General features: G+C 31.4%; 1 protein-coding gene across 1 annotated transcript; it reads left to right on the forward strand.

Annotated features, from left to right (window-relative positions):
• The first annotated feature begins 13,737 nt into the window (after positions 1 to 13,737).
• Positions 13,738 to 17,115, forward strand: LOC124911371 (glucan endo-1,3-beta-glucosidase 13-like). Its single transcript, XM_047451846.1, has 5 exons — positions 13,738 to 14,046; positions 14,232 to 14,549; positions 15,550 to 16,506; positions 16,607 to 16,643; positions 16,718 to 17,115. Exons 1-5 carry the CDS (start codon positions 13,992 to 13,994, stop codon positions 16,848 to 16,850), a joined length of 1,500 nt encoding a protein of 499 aa, XP_047307802.1. The 5' UTR covers positions 13,738 to 13,991; the 3' UTR covers positions 16,851 to 17,115.
• Positions 17,116 to 20,493: the final 3,378 nt, after the last annotated feature.

Raw genomic sequence — 20,493 nt, forward strand, 5'->3', positions numbered from 1 at the left:
ACATATTTTAAGTCAAAAGGTTCTGGGTGCCCCCATTGTTGCACGCATGGAACCCCAGGTTGATTTGGAGTCACCCTAGCAAACTCAATTCCATCAAGAATCTCATGCAATAATGGAAAATAATGTTCAAACAAACTGAAAATTATGTTTATTTCAAAAAACTAGGAAATGGAAAATGTGTACCATAGTAATTAATCCATATGTTAGGCTATTTACTTCATTGCAGCAAAAGAAAAATTTGGCAGAAAATATACGGATGCACCTTCTAGAAGATCAAAATAGGAATAGGTTCATCATCAATGGAAGATGGCAGACAAAATAAAATAGCATGGTTTTTAATATAAATGAGCATCGAATTCATGGTTCATCGTCCAATCTGACTTTCTGCCTACTCCATCCATCAATCTGCCTACGCTAGTGAATCCTCTACCGATGTTGAGAGTGTTAAGCTCTGTCGGATTCTCCTCTTCAATTTCCATATCCGTCGAAATGCTTAACTTCTGCTTCCATAGATCAATGGAGTACAAACCCATGTGTTGTTGATTGTCATCATCTTTACATAGATAAACTTGTAAGATTTCCTTAAAACCCTAGATCCTGCATTCAACATAATATCACTTGGATAATATTCAAAACCCTATAATACATAAGAGTGCATTGAGACGAGAATGTTTTACCTTAGTGGAGCAGCGGGATCGGAGGGGATAGGGTTTGAGAGAGAGTCGGAACCCTAAAAATTGGAGATTTAAAATGAGGGTCAAAATTAGGCGCTTTATATTGTATGAAAGTCGCATATTACATAATGCGCCTATATGTAATATGCGTCTTTCAATGTACGCATATTACATATTACGCGTAAGTGTAATTCGCGTAAGTGTAATACGCGTAAGTGTAATTCGCGTAAGTGTAATACGCATAAGTGTAATTCGCGTAAGTGTAATACGCGTAAGTATAATTTGAGTAAGTGCAATTACAAGAGTAAGACGGACATTTCGCAGGTTAAAAAGCTCTTTTACAAAGTTTATCAAACGTGGGCCTATTATAGAATTAGATCCTTATTAGTGTCATTTCATCAAATTTCCCTAAGAGGGAACAATGAGAGCATGGTCATTCGAGAGTAAAGATCTACTCACATTTGTTATCACTATATTTATTTAAGCTGATTTTCTTGAATAATGTTTAATTAAAAATATAACATGCTTTATGAGTTTTTATTTATATTTCTATTTCTATATAGTTTTTTTTTGTTTGTTTAAAAGGTCTCAAGAAATAATTATAAAAACTTAAAAACACATTTTTAAAATAGTGAGAATATTTGCAATTGGTGACATAAGAAATTGTTGAAAAATATTTGGAGATATCGGGGAGAGAATAAGAAATAGAATGACGTAACTAATTGGCTGAAAAAATCTTTCTTTCTCCCTTTTCATTTTTTATTTTATTTAATAAGATAAACTACATCTTTCCTTTTCTCCAATTTTTTCTCTTGTCAATCCTTCAAATTGTTTGTCACCCAGTGGTACAATGACTATATATATACTGTTATTATTAGTTCGATTAATGCTTTTTTTATTATTTTATTTTGATGTCAGAAAATTTTTAAGATACTCTTGATTTGCAATTAATTAAATCTCTTTGTTTTGGAACTTGTTTGAGGCTTAATTATTTTGAAATGATAGAATTTCGTATTCTTCACTAGAGCAAGAGATTTTTAATTGTTAGTTTAATGAAATTAAAGATAGTTTACATTGAGTAATACCTATTTTACACTGTCTAAGCAAATTTCTACCATAAAAAAAACAATTATTTATTCAAGCAAATTTGTACCATAAAAAAGGCAATTATTTATGCCAATAATAGTTTTAATTATGAACAAATCTCATTTAGTAATAATTTTAATTATGAACAAATATCATTTAGACTTATATATTTGTACTACTGTCATTTAAATATATCCACTATAAAAATTTATTTATATATATTGGTAAACACTCACATTTTACACATAAATTATAATTTAAATTTGAACTATTTTAAAAAAATAAAATTTTCATAAATAAGCTAAACAAATTTAAATGAATTCTATCTTTTAAATTAATTTGTTTTATTTTTTTGTTTAGCAGGTGGAAGAAAAAAAGAGAGAGAATGATAACCAAGCTAAACGGGACTTAGGTAATGGGATAGTTGTCCAGACTCCTAAACCAAATAAGACTTGACTGACGTCTTCATTTCTTCAGCAAATGAAGGCAAAAGAGAAGAGGGAGAAAGGGAACAACAACCGATCTGGAGGACCGAGCGAGGAGACCAACGGATAAGCGATCTCTCCCATGTGACCAAAGTACCGACGAGGCGTTGCGCCTTTGATGGCCTCCAAGAAGACTTTCCTTTCTCCGTCGGGAACTATCAAAAGAACCGAAGGGTTGAAAGGGGATCTTTTCCCTGGATGGGCGCACGAAAACAAGGACTGGGGCAATGCTTTGTCTAAGGTGTGTTGTGAGGGTCTCCAAGAAAAATCCCGAATTGAAGGGATGTTTGGCTCGAGGAGAAAGGAGCTAGAATAACCCTTGAGGCTAATTGACCAGAAGGCCGCCTACAAAAGAAAGCATATAAGTAGTGAGAGGGGGGCGGGTTGGAAGCTGCTAGAACGGGAGGTGGAAAAAAGAGTAGCGGGAGGAAAAAATTGATCTCCCGACATCTTATTCTCCTCCAGTAGCTTGGTTCTTCAATTTGCAATTAATTTTCTAAGAGTTATGAACTCAAAAATGGCTTATGTTTAATTATATCATATATCTAGGATTGTATTGTTTCTATCCTTGTAGTAGTTGTTTAATCTGTAAGAGGTTGAAGTTGATAATGCAATGAAATGAGACTTCGATACAATGAAGTGATTGTTTTTGCCATGGGAACACATGTAATTCTTCATTTGAAATGAGTGGTTGTTTTGCCTTGTAAAAACATGTATTTTTTGAGGATTTTGGTTATGATTTTCTTATGTTTATTAAGTTGGATAGAGTGTTTGTTTTTCTTGGTGAAAGCAAGTGAGGTCATATTCAGATTGATTTGGACTGTGTAATGAGTAGGTGACTAAGATGGATTTTCCCTTTGGAGTTAAATAAAATAAAATGAGAGTGCTGGATTTTGGATAGACACATGTTTATGAACAAAATGATACAAACTTATACACATATTTAAGTTTGAATTTATCCTTAAACACATGTACTAGGATTGAATAAATAAATAAGGTATAGAATAATATTCTTTTAAATTACTAAAAGTTTAAAATAGAGATTGTCATGTGACAGACACATGAGACATAACGCTAAAACCCTTTCTCACGTGTAACTAAGCACCGAACCAAAAACAGAATCTCTAAAATACGTTTGAACATGCATAATATTTTTTCCCCTAATTTCTCGATAGTAAATTATGTGACAACTCTGAAAAGTCAAAGCTAGTTTTAATTGACTTTTTAATACATTCTAGTCAAGCCTACCATTTTGATTCCTCGTCTCTTGAGGAAGATGAATGGGAGCGACTATCGAGTAAAAAAAATCTCATATCGGGAATGAATTTTTGACAATAAAGCTTTTCTGGGGACTCTATATGGTTAAGAACAACAAAAATGATGATAAATGAAAAACAACAAAAAAGAAGAAAAGAAAATTATCAAAATAAATAAACGCTAATAAAACTCTAGTTCTCATGAGTTTTCTAATAAATAACATCCTAGTTTATACACTAGGACATCTTCAAAATAACAATAATTGGAAAAAATAAAGACAAACAAAAAAACAAATCCCTATGTCAAGACTATAGACATTCTTCGGAATATGCGAATAAGATGCCTAATCCTAAAACAAACATAAAAGAAGAAAAGAAAACGATGCAATATAATAAGTTTATCACCAATAGCGCATTTTAAGCCACCTGAACAAAAAAAAAAGATGCGATGTAAGACGCTTATCACCGATAATGCATTCCAAATTATCCAAACAAAAAAAGAAAAAAGAAATGTGATGTAAGACGTATATCCTCGATAACACGTTGTAAGTTATCTTAAAATGATAAAAACAATGGTCATGAAACAAAAATTGTTTACCGCAAGTAGCGCATTGTAAACCATTAAAAAAACAAAACAAAAAAGACACCCTAGTTCACACTAGGGGCATGCTAAAAGAAATGAAAAACAACAAAAAAAAAAATAGAATAAAACCTAGTTCACACTAGGGGAATTTCCAAAATAAATTGGTGTTTTTCACCTTGAACAACATTTCGACTTAATTCCTATTTCAAAAGGATACGTAGGCATCCTTGTCTCGAGACTCAGTTGTAACCATTCGTTTTCCAAAAAACAATGTGAGGAAAAGTCGCCAAGATCCTCTCTCGAAAAAAGGAAGACAAAAATAAAATAAAAATAGAGATTAGAAACAAGTACGAGTCGAGATGAGAGCGTCCCTTTGACGATCATTTCAAATGGAACTCGATATTTTCCTCGACGATTCGAACAAAGGATATCTGATTGCTTCGTTTTGCGTACTCGCGATTTATTCTAAAACAAAAAGGAAAAAAAGAAAAGGAAATCTGGTGGAAAAATATCAAACCTAAGCTCGAACCACGTGACTGTACAACATTGTTTCTCTTTCTAAAGAAAATAAACTATTCAAAAAATGGAGAGATGACTCAAAACTCGAGGCTTGAAAATTGTAATAATAATAAGTGAGCCAAAGTAGTCATCTAGGTTGAAGTATTGAAATAATTACTGCGTGTTCATCTAGACACTTGTCTTTATTTCTAAAATCAAGAACGCGAGTGTATCAATTCTATCAGATATACCCATTTTGCTAATAAAAAAAGAGCTTTCCTCATGGTTGAGATATTGAAACCATCACATATTGCTCACCTAGACTCTCGTTCTGATTGCTAAAATTAATAACATATGTATATCGATTCTAATAGATATACCGGGTCGCCACAAAAAGTATAATAATTCTCAAAATGGATAAGACGTTGAAATCACCATTCGATGTTCTTCAGACTCGTGTATTGATTGCCAAAAGTAACACAAGTGTATCGATTTTGTCAAATAGTACCCCGAGTACAATAAGAGCTTTCTTAAGCCGAAAATTATGAAAAATTCTCTCTAGTAATTTTTTTATAAAGGAAACAAGACAAAATTCCAAAACACGTGGTACAAAGTGAAAGCTTGATTAAGACGTCAAAAATTATGCTTGAGAATAATATTTATTTTCACAAAAAAAAATCTTTTCATAATAATCGTGAGAACATGGATTCGAGTGCATTATTGATGACCTATGCATAGAAAGAAAAATATAAGAAAAAACTTCCTTTTGAAACGGTCTAAAAGAGACATTCAAAATGAGACTCCGAACATGTTTTCATTTGGCATTCGTAACGAGAGAGAGATCAAGGCACCCTCAACTCGCAATAAAAAATGTTTAAATCTTAGACAAGTGCAAAGGGCATATTCCAAAATTTTAAAAATAGAAAAAGTGAAAAACAATAGAAAAATGCTAGGGCATTTTCCAAAACTTAAACAAAAAAAGCCCTCAAGTCATGCACTACATGCATTTTCCAAAATAAATGAAGTGTCAAAATCTTTAAAACGAAAAAAAGAGAAACCCCTCCAAGGCATTAACTAGGGAATTTCAAAAATAAATGAAGCGTCGAAGCTTTCAAATAAAAATAGAAACCTAAAGTCATGATGAAAAGTGCTTTCTCAAAAATAAATTAAAATGGTCATGACCTAGAAATTTGAAAATAAAAAAAAAACAAAATGATGAAATAATATGAGACAATCTCCTTAGGATTATACCCTTTGGGTTCTCCATTTCTAGGTATGTGTGAGATCTATACGCCAAAAAAATATTAAAAGATGTCTTTGAATAGAAGCGTCCCACCCAGGCATGAAGTAGTTTTAAGTAGTAAGTCGCTCATTGTGCAAATGACACAACCCAAACCACCCTTGTGTGATTAGGCGCCTAGTTCCCCAATCTACAAAATCACAAGACCAATAAAATTGTTCAAACGTCTATCCATGCCATGAATTTTGTAACGTAACTCGGACTAATTTGATACCCGAAGAAATGTACTTTTGGGGTAACCGCTAGTAAACCGTTGGGATTTTTTATCACCCAAAGAACAATCAAAACTGATCCCTCTAAAATAGAAGCAATAACGACTATGCTAATACCAAATTAAAGAGAGGTCCATAGTTTTCATAGGAAAAAACCAATACATTATCCGTTTTATCATTAACCTATCATGACATGAAAGAAAAAAAAATATATGGGATGAAAATTATCAACAGGTGTTTGGCAAAATTAAGGATTATTTAAAATCGCCACAAATCCTTATGTCGCCTTAGCCCGACATTCCTCTCAACTTATATCTCACTATAACATAAACAACAATAAGAAGCATTTTGGCTCAAGAAAATGAGACTAAACTCAAAACAATTGTTTACTATATCAGTAAGAGAATGACTAGATGTGAACTTAATTACACTTCAATTATGAAAGTATATTGGGCATTAACATGGATCACCAAAAGGTTAAGACACTGCATGCAAGCCCATCCAATCAAGGGGTATCTAAATTGAATCATATTCACTTGTTCCAATGAACATTTTTATCGCCAAGGCTAGCCAAATGGATGATGATGATATTCGAATATGACATAGCCTATACGATACAAAAAAATATAAAAGAAAGTGTTGTTGCGGACTTCCTAACTGTTCAATCCATCATTGTTGAGTTAGAAGACAAACTCGAATTCCCTGATGATGGAATCAAGATCACCACGTCAGATATATGGAAGTTAATGTTTGATGGAGCCTCAAGTAAACTAAGTTATGGAATTAGAATTTGTTGGTCAATCTTAAAGGTACATACAATCCAATATCCATAAAACTTAAGTACCTCATAACCAATAAGGAGGCCAAATATGATGCATGCCATCTCGGGTCTTAAATTGGCATACAAAAAGGAAATCAAATTAGAAGTAATCGACGACTCTAATTTGGTTATATCCCAAGCAATGACATATGACAAGTAAAATGGGAAAATTTGAAACCCTATCGTGTCCATTTCACTAAAATCATGAACAAATTTGATCAAGTGTCATTTGTTCATGTCCTAAGAAGCCAAAACCACTTTGCGGATACCCCGACTACTCTTGCAGCCATGACTCAAATTCCTTACAAAATCAAAGTCAAGCCACTCAATATTCGACAAAAGTAAAGACGTGCTTTTAAAAAAGAAACAATAACTTCCTATGAAAGTTTTGTCAAACCACGGTATGATATTCACCAAAAGTACATAAAATATAGAGAATATTTGTCCCATTTCTGAGTAAAGGAACGATGTGCCTTGCGCCAATATTTCATCAATTATGTTTGGATAGAAAACAAAATCTACAGAATCTTTCGATGGTCAAAACATGCTCTGTGTAGATGATCCAGAATAAAAAAAGATCATAGAAAAATTACATGCAGAAGCATGTGGCCCACACATGAATGAAATAGCTTTAGCCAAGAAAATACTCCATCTATGCTATTATTTGTAAAACTTGGAACAAGAATGTGTGAGCTATGTAAAACGTTGTTATTAGTGTCAAATTTATGCTAATTTAAAGCATACTCCAACATCGATGCTCTATAACATGACCTCTCTTTGGCCATTTTCTACATGGGGCATTCCTGTCATTAAAAAAATCCATCCATGTGTTTCAACGAACACATGTTTATACTTGTAGCCATTGACTACTTCACCAAATGGGTTGAAGCAACTTCTTATAAAATATTTAAATCATCTCATGTGGCGAAATTCATCCGCACCAGCATCATCGCTAGGTACAAAGTTCTTTACGCCCTAATTTTAGATTATGGCCGACACTTCCAACGAAAAGTGTTGCTATGAATTCAAAATTGAGCATCATAAATCATCGCCCTACAGATCCCAAACTAATGGTGTGGTAGAAGCGAAAAACAAAAATGTGATTAGAATTATCAAAAAGATAACTAACATATACAAGGACTGGCATGAAAAATTGTCATATGCCTTATGGGAATATCGTACGACCGCTCGAGCCTTGACCGATGAAACTCCCTACTCATTGGTTTACAAAATGAATGCCATACATTCAATTGAAATTGAGATTCTAACTCTAAGAACATTCTTAAAAAGTCATGTTATTTAGGAAGATTTGATCAAATCTCGATATTATCAACTAACACTAATAAAAGACAGAAGGTTAAATAGTTTGTGCAAAACCCAAGCCTACCAAAAACGAATGTCAGATACCTTCAATAAGAAGGTGAGACCCAAGAACCTCAAAGAAAGTGACCTAGTTCTCAAACGAACTCGGGAGCTATTAGACCCAATGGGCAAGTTTCGTCCCCAATGGGAAGGATCATTTATGATCAAGAAGATACTATCCGGAGGAGAAGTTCATCTATCTTCAATAGAAGGCAAATAATGTATTGCCCCAAGTAATCTCGATGCGCTTAAAAGATATTTTGTATAATATCAAGTTATGTAAAAAATGATCTTGAGATCAACCTTAAAGGGAGATTATTTCGAAAAAAATCTGATCCAAGTTTGTAAAACTTCCTTCACTAATCGAAAGACTGTGATCCGAACTACGAAAGAACTGATTCTTCTCAATAAAAGGAAAAGAGGTTAAAGTAAGAGAAGAAACATAGGTAACTTAAATTTATTAGGCCTAGTCTTAAAGAAATAAAAATTCTCAATCCTTTCGTAATAAACTTTTAAGAAAGGAAGAAAACTTTGATCCCTTCTACGAATCGACGCAAATGATTTTAGGAAATAAGTAGAGGCAAAGTTAAAATCGTCACTTCATAATGATAGTCTTAAAACAAACCTGACAATTTCATAATAACTCCGATAGAAGGATATCGATCATAAGCTAATTTTCGTTTTACACAATTATCCGAAACAGTAACTCTATAAAGAAGGTTTTTGAGAAAAACAACTGGATGAATCAAACCAAAAATCAAGGCTAAGAGCCACAAATTGAGAAAGAATACTTCATCTCTTTTATACAAAAGAAAAGAGAGGTTTAAACTCATTGATTTTCAAAAAACTACAAAAGTAAATGCCAAAAATAAAAAAATGAATAAAGAAAAAAATCTCCACAAATAGAGAGAAAAATGTTTTTGTGTTGGTTGAGTTATTGAAATTACCATTTGTTGCCCACTCAAACTCTAGTCTTGATTTCTACTGCAAGAGGAATAATGTATCGATTCTACCAGATACACCCGAAAACTAAAAAACGTCTCAAAGAGGTTGAGGTATTAAATTCATAATTTGTTGCTCACTTAAACTCTAGTCTTGATTGTTATGACAAGAGTAAAAATGAATCTATTCAACTAGATATGCCAAAAGTCAACAAAAGAGAAAAAAAACATATATGAAAAATGAAAACCCAAAGCTAAAAGTTTTTAAAACCCTTATAAAGATATGTCAAGGTGAATAAACTTTCAAAGAAATGTAGTTTGAAGCAAAGCAACAAAAACAAATGTACTCCGTCAAAATATTAGACTTTTGACCACCTCCTTCGAGAGTTAAGATTCTGAATAATCGTTTACATACGAGATCAAATCTATAATAAATATCTCAAAAATTGGAGAAAATAAATCCGATTTCTTTACGAAAAAACAATAAAGGTTATGAAAGGTTGTTCAGAGATAAGCCCTAAACACGTTTCGAATCCAAAATTATCGTGATTCATTAAATGGATCCAAAAAAGAGAAAAAAAAGAAGGAAACTGAGAATAGGAAGACATCCTTTTATCTACACACATTGACTACTCGCTCACAAAAAGTTTGAAACTACCGATTAACGGATTTCAATTAGTCGTGAAGGTCACATTGAAAAAAAAGAGGAATAAATTATTCTATTGAAATAATCCCTTAAATGCAAAAGAAGCTCTTACAGATACTGCAAAAACTAAATAAGCAATCGAGTCTCCAAATGATTGAAAACTCTATCTATCGATAGGTACTTGAAATCAATTGTGTATGATTCGACCAAAAACCTATATGTTGATAGGTACATGACCAGCGCGATGGTTCATATTTCATTTTCTTCTTCCTTAGACTAAAATAAAAGCACTCATTGAGTAAATAATCAAAAATATATCTTGACCAAATTGATTATATGTCAAGCTCGATTACATGTTCGACTTCCTCCTCCCTTTTAGCCTTCCATAAAATAAGTGTCAATCAAGATTTAAATGGATCTCTATCTTTACTCAACTATCTTGTGTTAATTTTTATTTATTTATATTTATATATAAATATTAATATTAATTTTTTCTCTATCCTTTCAATATGATGTCATGACTCCTTTTAATTATTTATTTGTTTTATCAAAATAAAATTATAATATTTTTTAATTTTTAATATAATCAAATTTATTCTCATCTAAAAATATTTTAATTTAAACAAATTTGTTTTTCAATATTATTTTATTTAGTATTATAAAATATTAAAAAATAATAATTAACTCTAACAAAACTAAATATTATATATATAATATAAAAAAATAAAGATATATATATATATATATATATATATATATATATATTTTTGAAAGCTAAAAAACATAAATAATAAATATTGTTTTAGAAAAAAAATTATTTAAACGCATATATTTCTACACTAACTCATTATATATATATATATATATATATATATATATATATATATATATATATATATATATATATATATATATATATATATATATATATATATATATATAGTTTTTAGTTAGATTTAAATTACTTTTTTAAAAATATATTATAATATTATATAAAATAATATTAAAATACAAATTTATTTAAATTTAAACAAGAAAAGCTTTATTTATATTAAAAGGTAAAAATATTATAAATTTATTTTAATAAAATAAATAAATGAATAAAGTTATGACTTTTAGTAGAGAATAAGACAAATTTGTCGAAATGACCCTAAAAAAGTGTTAAATGTGTTGGTGATTCGGTATAAATTAAATTCCGCTAGTGACCACTTAATATTTTTTTGACGAAAATATACCCTTCGCGTAAAGCAAAGGGGATAATCGTCACGCGAAGGACCCTAATTCTTCATATAAATACTTAAATTCTTTTCATTTCGTTATTTTCCTTTCTCTCTCTTCTCTCTCGTGACGTCGACGGAACCTAAACGAACACATACAGATCGACGACGAAACCCGTTCTAATATCATGTGATTGGATCAATTTATGTTCTTATTTTCATTATAGCTTTATGTTTTTGTGTTCATCTTCAATGCAGGTTGGATGTAGATGAAACCCTAAACGATGAAACTCTATAAACTATGATATTTGCAGATGCATGTAGTTGAGTTTGTTCTTATTGTTATTTTGGTTTTACGTCTTGGTTGTTCATATTGTCGATGATGATATTTACAGATGAAACTCTAACATGAATCTCGGTCCCGTTTCAGGAAGGATTCATGTGATTCTCGCGAAACATCATACTTGACTTGAATCACTAAATCATATGTAGATTTCTACACATCAAGTCTATCATAGAGGATATCAATTAATTCGGCAAACGTAGTATTTTGGGGGTAAATTCAAAATTTTGATTCAAGTTGCATGAAAAGACATTATACCATAAGCAATAAATTTCCACACTCCATTATAAAAATCGAATACTTCAGCTGCAATTGAAGACATGAATGGATAAATAATACTATTGAAGTAATGCAATTATTCATTAAATATGGTGCATTCGCGAGACGATCGTGCCCTTCGCGAGATGATCATGCCCTTCGCGAGACGATCGTTCCCTTCAGGAGAAGATCGTGCTCGTCATGAGAAGGCCCATCACAAGAAGGGACTGCCCAACGCGATAAAGGACCGCCCATCACGAGAAAGAATGACCATTCGTGAGAAGATTCATGTGATTCGATCCCTTCTCGCGTGACGATCGTTCCCGTAGTGAGAAGGGACCAAATCACATGAATCTTCCTTAAAACGAAACTGATTCAGAGACGATTGTGGCCTTCGCAATATGATCGTTTCCTTCACCATTCGCGAGACACGACCATACCATTTTTAACGAAAATAACAAACAGATCGAGGAAGAAGAGTACTAGTTGTCATAGTGCTCGTGCTCGTGCTCATGGTGGTGTCCGTCGAAGATCGTCGTCGTGGTTGTCCGTCGATCGCCGCCGTTTTAGAGAGAAGGATGAGAAGAGTGGAAAGAGAGAAAATGAGGAGAAGAGAAATGAAAAAAAGAGGCCGAAGTTATATTAAATAGTAAGGGTATTCTGAACTTTTCACATGTCTTCCCTTTGCGTGACGATCCTCCCCTTCGCGTTATACGAATGAGGTATTTTCGTCAAAAAAATTTCAAGTGGTCACTAGCACAATTTAATTTATTCATTTTGTCAAATTTCCCGAGAATAAAATGTATAAATTAAAATCAAATAAGTGATGTTAATTGAGTTAATTTTTAATAGTTTTCTTATGTTTAAATTAGCTAAGTATATCCAAATGAGATTTATTTCTTTTAATTATTTTTAATATACTTTTATAAAATTAATTTTTGTAATCAAATTACACTGATTTTAATTATATTAAATCAAGTGGTAATACTTAGATCATCTCCAACTCAACCTATAAACTCAACTCTATTAAAGGTTTTAACCTTTTAACCCACATGTAAACTCAACTGTATTTTTTATTTTCCTGCAAAATCTCTCTCCTCCAAACCCAAATATGTAGGGATATTATTCACATACTCAAAAGTTTTCAAAACTTTCATTTTAGTTTATTTTTTATTAATTTATATAATTTATATAATTTATTTATATTTTAATTTGTTTACATGTTTTATTTATTTATATAATTTATTTATATTTTAATTTATTTATATGTTTAATTCATGATAATTTTAATTTGTTTATATGATTAATTTATATTTAAATTTGTTTATATTTATATTTTATATTTTTTTACTTATTATAAATTTATATTAATAAACAATATTGATAAAAAAATAAATAATAAAAACAATTTTAATAAAATAAAACAAGTAGAAAAATCGAAAAAACAATAATCCATTACATAACTAAGAAATTAAAAAAAATACAATAATCCATTACATAACAATATAATTTGTGTTTATTTAATAATATTTAATTTATTTTTTGTAATTGTATAAATTATTGATTTATAATTATTTTTATTAAAATTTTCTTTAATTGAATAAGAATTTAAAAATAATTAATAAGTTCTTGTAAAGTTATGGGTTTAATTTGTAATTTTAGATAAACATATTGATAATATTGAAAAAATTAAAAATTATAATAAAAAAAAATATTTTAAAAATATATTTTGAATTTGAGTTTGAGTTTTTGGGTTAAAGATAAATTATTGTTTGATGAGATGTTTCCTGTATTTTGAGTTTGAGAATATGTATTTGATGTTAACCATAAAAATTGAAATCTATTGGTATTTAAAACGCCTTTAAATTGAAATAAATAATTAACTATATTTTTAATATTTTTAAAATATAATAAATAAAATACTGATAAGAAAGAATAACATTTAAAAAAAAAACTATTTAAAAGTCAAATAAATATTTTCATTTTGTTACCGTTGTTGGGTGGTCCGCTATAAACCAAACAGGAACAGACATCCCCTTGCCTCGGAATCGATGCCTTTTATTTCAATCCAGTTAAATAAACATCACTCACGTCCGTTTCCCTTCCGCAATCTCAACACTCCACTTTCTTCTCTCCACTCTCACCGAGCAGATTTCAAAGCTCAAAGGTCGAATCTTTCCCTTCTCTCGAGCTCCAAAAGATTGTATAAAGCCAGACCCAGATTAACATTTCAGTGATAAAGAGATTCGTATTCAAGAAAGAAAGCTAAAAAGTTCAGTAGGAAGAAGAAGAAGAAGACGGGAATAAGAAATGTCAAGAGGTTTCAGGCTCATATTCGCGACTTCTCTGTTTCTTATGCTTCTGGGTTTGTTCTACATTTCTTCTTTATCTTTATACTTAATACCCTTTCATTAGATCTTACTTGATTTCAACATTCTTGACCATTTGTGGGTTTTTTTCTCGTACTGTTTACATTTCTGTCTGTCTGTCGGTGACTCGGTGGCCTACAAACAAAATAACAAAAACTCACATTTTACGATTCAATGACAGATATCTGTAGAGGAAGCACGATCGGCGTTTGCTATGGGAGAAACGCCGACGACTTACCGACGCCGGATAAGGTTGCTCAGCTAGTTCAACTTCATAAGATAAAATATGTCAGAATTTACGATTCCAATATTCAGGTTCTCAAGGCATTCGCCAATACAGGGATTGAGCTAATGATCGGGATCACCAATTCAGATTTGTTGGCGTTCTCACAGTTTCAATCCAATGCCGACAATTGGCTCAAGAACAACGTTCTTCCCTATTATCCTGCAACAAGGATTTCCTACATAACTGTCGGAGCTGAAGCTACGGAAGACTCTGGTAATGTCGAAAAATGAAATTTATTTGAAAACTAGTACAATCTGAAACTTAATCACTGCTAACTATTATTTTAAACTACTCTTGTTCAAAGGAACAAAGAATGAAAATTTATTAAATTCTAGGTCTCAATTTTCTTGGATTCAAACTAGGTCAATGTTTTGTTTTAATAATATTGATTGGCAGTGATTTTGAAAAACTAGAATATTTTTTTTTATTATATTTTTTTGAAATAGCTGTATTTTAGTATTGTAAAGCTTTTTTTTTTTTTTATGCAAAAAAATATCTATTAGGATACAGGGGTTTGATATAACTTCAGATGGTTTAACTATTAATTGATTTGATGATGCAATATTGAATTTTGTAGATATACCAACTTAAAATATTAAAGATTTACGTTTTTTTTAATTAACATTGATAATATTTAAAATATTTAAGTTGTTGAATATTAACTTTTTATTGTTATATAAAAGATATTATTTTAAATGTGAGAAGAAATATATATGAATAAAAGAGAGATAATTTATTATTTTTAAGTTATTAAATATATTGTTAAGTAAATTTATTATTTTTATTAAATTAAAAACTCATAATTTTAGTTATTTCCAAATTTATTTTGATAGGAAATCTAATTTCAAACAATTATTATTCAATCATTTATATTTTTTTAAAATGAATAACCAGACCAGGACATAAGTTCATGTGTTCTATAATTAGGATAAGAGTCTAGACAATTATTTTGTTTAATGAAATTTGTATTATATTGATGTTTTCACTTGATTTTGTTCGATTAATTGTTGTTAGTTTACATTAATGTCGAATATGAATTATTTGATGGATAGAGTATGATATTTAAAATATTTTTGGAGGTAGAGTCTTGATTAAGTACAACTAACACCCGATCTAACACATCCTCCTCCATCAATCCTGGCGATGATTGTTTTCTTTAGGGAATAAACACGAATAAATTGCTCCTAATAATTGATACATTCATTTTTTATAGGTAACGCTACATCAATGGTGGTTCCAGCGATGCAGAATGTTTTTAACGCCCTTAAGAAAACCGGTTTACAAAGGAAGATCAAAGTCTCGACTACCCATTCACTCGGAGTTTTATCGAGATCATACCCGCCTTCCGCAGGGGCGTTTGATAGTAAATACGCCTACTTTCTCAAGCCCTTATTGGAATTCCTCGCGGAGAATCAATCGCCATTAATGGTTGACATATATCCTTACTACGCTTATAGCGATTCAAAATCGAACGTCTCGTTGGACTACGCTCTATTTGAGTCGTCTTCAGAAGTTATCGATCCAAACACGGGTTTGTTATACACCAACATGTTTGACGCACAAATCGACGCTCTTTACTACGCATTATCCGCACTTAGTTTCAAGACGATTAAAATAATGGTTACAGAAACTGGATGGCCTTCAAAGGGATCTCCAAAGGAGATTTCGGCAACACCTGATAACGCGCAAAAGTACAACGGTAATCTAATTCGCCATGTTGTTAACAATTCGGGCACTCCGTTTAGACCGGGTGAGAAGCTCGATGTTTATGTGTTCTCGTTATTTAACGAGAATCGAAAACCAGGGTTGGCCTCCGAGAGGAATTGGGGTTTGTATTACCCGGATGAAACAAGTGTTTACAATCTCGATTTTACGGGAAGAGGTGTTGTGGATATAACCGCCGGTCGGGGAAATGTTACGGGTTCGAATGGGACTTGGTGCATTGCCTCTCCCACGGCTAGTGAGGCCGATTTGGTAAATGCGTTGAATTGGGCTTGTGGGCCTGGGAATGTTGATTGTTCAGCGATTCAGCCTAGCCAACCTTGTTTCGAGCCTGATAACTCGGTTTCTCATGCTTCTTATGCGTTTAATAGCTATTATAGGCAAAATGGAGCATCCGATGTCGCTTGTAGTTTTGGTGGAGCTGGGTTGAAGACAACGAAAAACCCGAGTAAGCCAAACCTCTTTTTGTATGTCTTGTTTTTTTATGGAGAAGTCTTATAATGTTATAAATAATCTGTTTATTTTTTTTTGTTTTTTTACTTTTGTAGGCTATGACAAGTGCATATATTTAACAGGAGGAGGAGGGTATGAGATTAATTATGTTATCTAAAAAACCATTTAACAAACAAACATAAATTACAAATTTCAAGTATTCGCAGGAACAAAACTGGAGCATCAAACGGGACGTTGTCGTCGCCTTCAACCTCAACTTCTTCTACCAAACAAGGAGGAGGATTAGCGGTTTCGATGGCATTGGGTTGTTTCTCGATCATATTCTTGCCATTGTTCTGAATGATAAGTTGATGATGAAAACGATTTCGGTGGTTGATTAGCCTCGAGAAATGGGGGGAGACACTCTCAATTGGGATTGTGATGGTCGATTTGCCCGAAGTAGTCTTGCAAGGACATTGAGTCGGGTTTTATTGTAATCAATGTAAACTATTTTCTGTGTCTATTGATCTATTAATCTGCACTCTGTTTTTTCGTCTATGAGTTATGCATTTGCTCTTTATTTGTGAATATATATAATAATATAATAAGATCTGTCTGTGTTCTATCACTTGAACTTTTGAGGCGAGAGTAAACGGATCAAGTATATTCTCTCTTTTAGCTTAGCGGCAACAAGAAGTGGATATCCCCAGACTTCCATGTGGATATCCCCAGGCCTCCATGAGGTCCTGGGTTCAAGCCTGTCAGGCGGCAAGTTCTGCGCCTGATTAAATGGATAAGTATATTTGCGGGTTATGTACTTATCCCACGGGAACAGCAGAACCCAGCGTTCTCAAAAAAAAAAAAAAAAAACGGATCAAATATATATATATATATATTTTTTTTTGTAAAAGAAAAAAAACCTAGTTAAAAGATTTTGTGAAATCCTTCCCAGCATTTTTTTTATCTTTTGTCTTCCTGTAAGACACATGATGATGAAACTTGAATGGCAAATCACCTTTATTGGTCAAATTTATTATTCTACTCGCGCTTGGTTGGGTAGTAGGAAGTGAGGACTGAAATAAAGCTTATATGTTGGGTTGAAAGAACAGTTTTTTCTTTAATCTCTAGATCTTTACATACAAAATTGAAGCATATATACATGAGACACTTCATAAATCTTCTACATAAAAGAAGATAATTATATTGAGATGAACAAAATATGTTTCACCAAGTTAGTTAGTGACTTATTGTCTCATAAACAGGGTCATGCATCTCACTAATTGAACATTATTTACTTTTAATTTAATAATTAATTTTGATCAAACTTAGGATCATGATCAGATGAGGTTTGGGATGACTAATCGAAAAATAAATTTATTATTATTTTTTATTTTATAAATATATTTTATGTTAGATTGAATAAATATAATAATTTTATAAAATAACCTAATCTTAGTTAACACAGGGTGATTTTCCATTCAAATATTTTTAATAGATTTGTTTTTCTTATTTTGTGTGTACTTGAAAAGTAGTGCTGGCCTTATCTTAGATCAACTAATAATTTTTTAAAGGTACAATGCTAATATGCCTCACATAATTATGATATTCACTCAAATTTAGTTTGAAGACATTTTAAATAAGAATCAGAATCTTGAATTTTAATATTTTAGAAATCATTCTTATCCTACAATATTTTATAAATATAGGTTAACATAATATCGTAAGTTTACATTGTCGTTGTCATTTGGTTTTGTTGGCCATTAGGAAAGAGTCCTTGCAGATTGTAAAATCTAGTTTTTTTTAAATTGTAAAATCTAGTTTTTTTTAAACAGTTTAACGACATTTCATTAAAATTTCAAAAGTGGGAGAAATAGTCAATTATCAAAACTAGACAAACTCTAACTTTGATTAAAAAAATCAAACGAACTTAGAGTATCTGATTAGAAACAAAAAAAAATATATAGAGATTATAGACAATTAAAGCATACCAATCCTACTACTTAACATTTTTGTTCAATTTAGCCAATATCATTTCCACTACTTTTGGATCATAATCTACTACTCTCGCAGCCCACCTACTTTGCCTAATCACCTTCTTTGCTCCAGGCTTCATTATCGGTGATTGAACTGTTTCATTTAATGATGATTGTTTGTGAGCATTGACCTCCTTCCATTGGATTAGTTTCGCTTTAAATGATCCTGCACTAATATGATAAAATTAATTATGTTTTAGTATTTTAAGAATTTCACTTTTACCTGTACATTCTTTTACTTCATGTTGTCTGATTTTATTCGGTCTACTTTTAAAGTTTCATATTCACTTTCCTCCACTGCATCTCCATTTTTAGCTTTGGTCCCTGATTCTTCCCCTTTTCATTCCTATGATTTTTCTTCTTTTCATCATCTGATTCTTCTTCTTCTTTCTCTTCTTCTTTATCTTTTCTTTTATTCGATTCTTCATCATTCTCATCTTCTACATCTCCATCTTTAACTTCCTCATTCTGATTTACTGAACCTTCAACTTTAGTTTTCTCATTCTGCTCCTGAACTTTTAGATTTTCCTATTGTTCTTCAATTGCTTTTGAACATTTATTACTTGGATGTTCACAAGTATTGCAGAACGCACATCTGTTTGGCCTCCATTCATATGTAATATCCATGTCTGTGGGTTTATCTCTTCTATCAACTACTGTCATCATTGTTGGTAGGTTCTTCTAGGATGCACTTCAATGCTTATCCTAACATATGTGATGGGTTCGCTTTCTTTTGTTATTGGGTCCATATATAATAGTTTCCCCAAGAGACTAGCGAAATGACTAAGTGTTTCTGCATTATACATATGAGATGGAATGTTCCTTAGTTTGAACCAAATTTGGGCTATTTCCTTAGGTTTGTTGAGTAGGTTCATACATTTGGACAATTTTTTCAGCTTCATACAGTTTGACCCAACATATGTGTGTCCCAATTTCAGAATATTTTCCAAATTTGTTCTTTGTTTGAATTTCAAAAAATACTTATCATGGATATTTCCTGATACCTTTTCTAGTCCCATTCTCATATCCTCCCATTGCTTTAACAAAGCATCCTTAATGACTGGGAAAGATACACGATTCATACCTATGTAGTTCCCAACAACTACATTTTCCCATTCTTTATGTATTTCCTCCACTTCAGCAGGTAATTTAATCTCAAAAGGGCATTTAAGAATCTCAACTTTTGATTTAAAATCTCCTAGGTAAATTTTGCCTTTATATTTCTCCTTATCTTCATCTTTCTTTCATGTATTTTTCTTCTAGACTTCATTAACTTTCCAGATGGAATTATTTCTGATAGTGTAGGTCTTGGTTTTTGGTCACTTCTTAAGCTCCCTCATTGTTTCTACAGACCATCTAACTATCTTCTTGTATTCCTCTTATTTTAGTAAGTTCAAATCTTTTTTTTTTGGGAAAACCGACTTAAAATTATTTCATTAAAAATTCCTAAATAGGGAAAAAAAACTAAATGAGTTTATGTATTTTTCTAGACAAACCTAGAAAAATTAAGTTTGTTACGGTCTAAAAATAAATGAATTACAAACAATAATCGGAATTATAAACAAATTTAAATTCAAATCTTGAAAATATAGAATATTGAGTTGGACAGTAGTTTGCTGTGTTTTTTCTGTATTGAGCACAATCTCTCATTTCTTTGCTTAGAACAAAATTTTCGTAATTTGATTTTTTATCGAGCTCTATATCTGCATTTACACTTTCTCATAGCTTTTTTTAATTCTGTTTCATCTATAATTGTCTTGCTTGAATCGATATCCACGAAGTCTTGCACTTCTTTTGCCTTATTCCTATTATTTCTCCCCATTTTAGCAAAAAAACTAGATAATGTAGGAAATTAAGCATGCAAACAACTTAACCAAACTCAATTTACTTACAACTGAGAAGAACCTACGATCAGGAATGACTGTAGACAAACGAACTAGTGACCTTGTTTCACAACCCAATGACCGAAA

This window comes from Impatiens glandulifera, chromosome 8 (genome assembly GCF_907164915.1).
Source record: "Impatiens glandulifera chromosome 8, dImpGla2.1, whole genome shotgun sequence".
In the NCBI taxonomy this organism is placed as follows: Eukaryota; Viridiplantae; Streptophyta; class Magnoliopsida; order Ericales; family Balsaminaceae; genus Impatiens; species Impatiens glandulifera.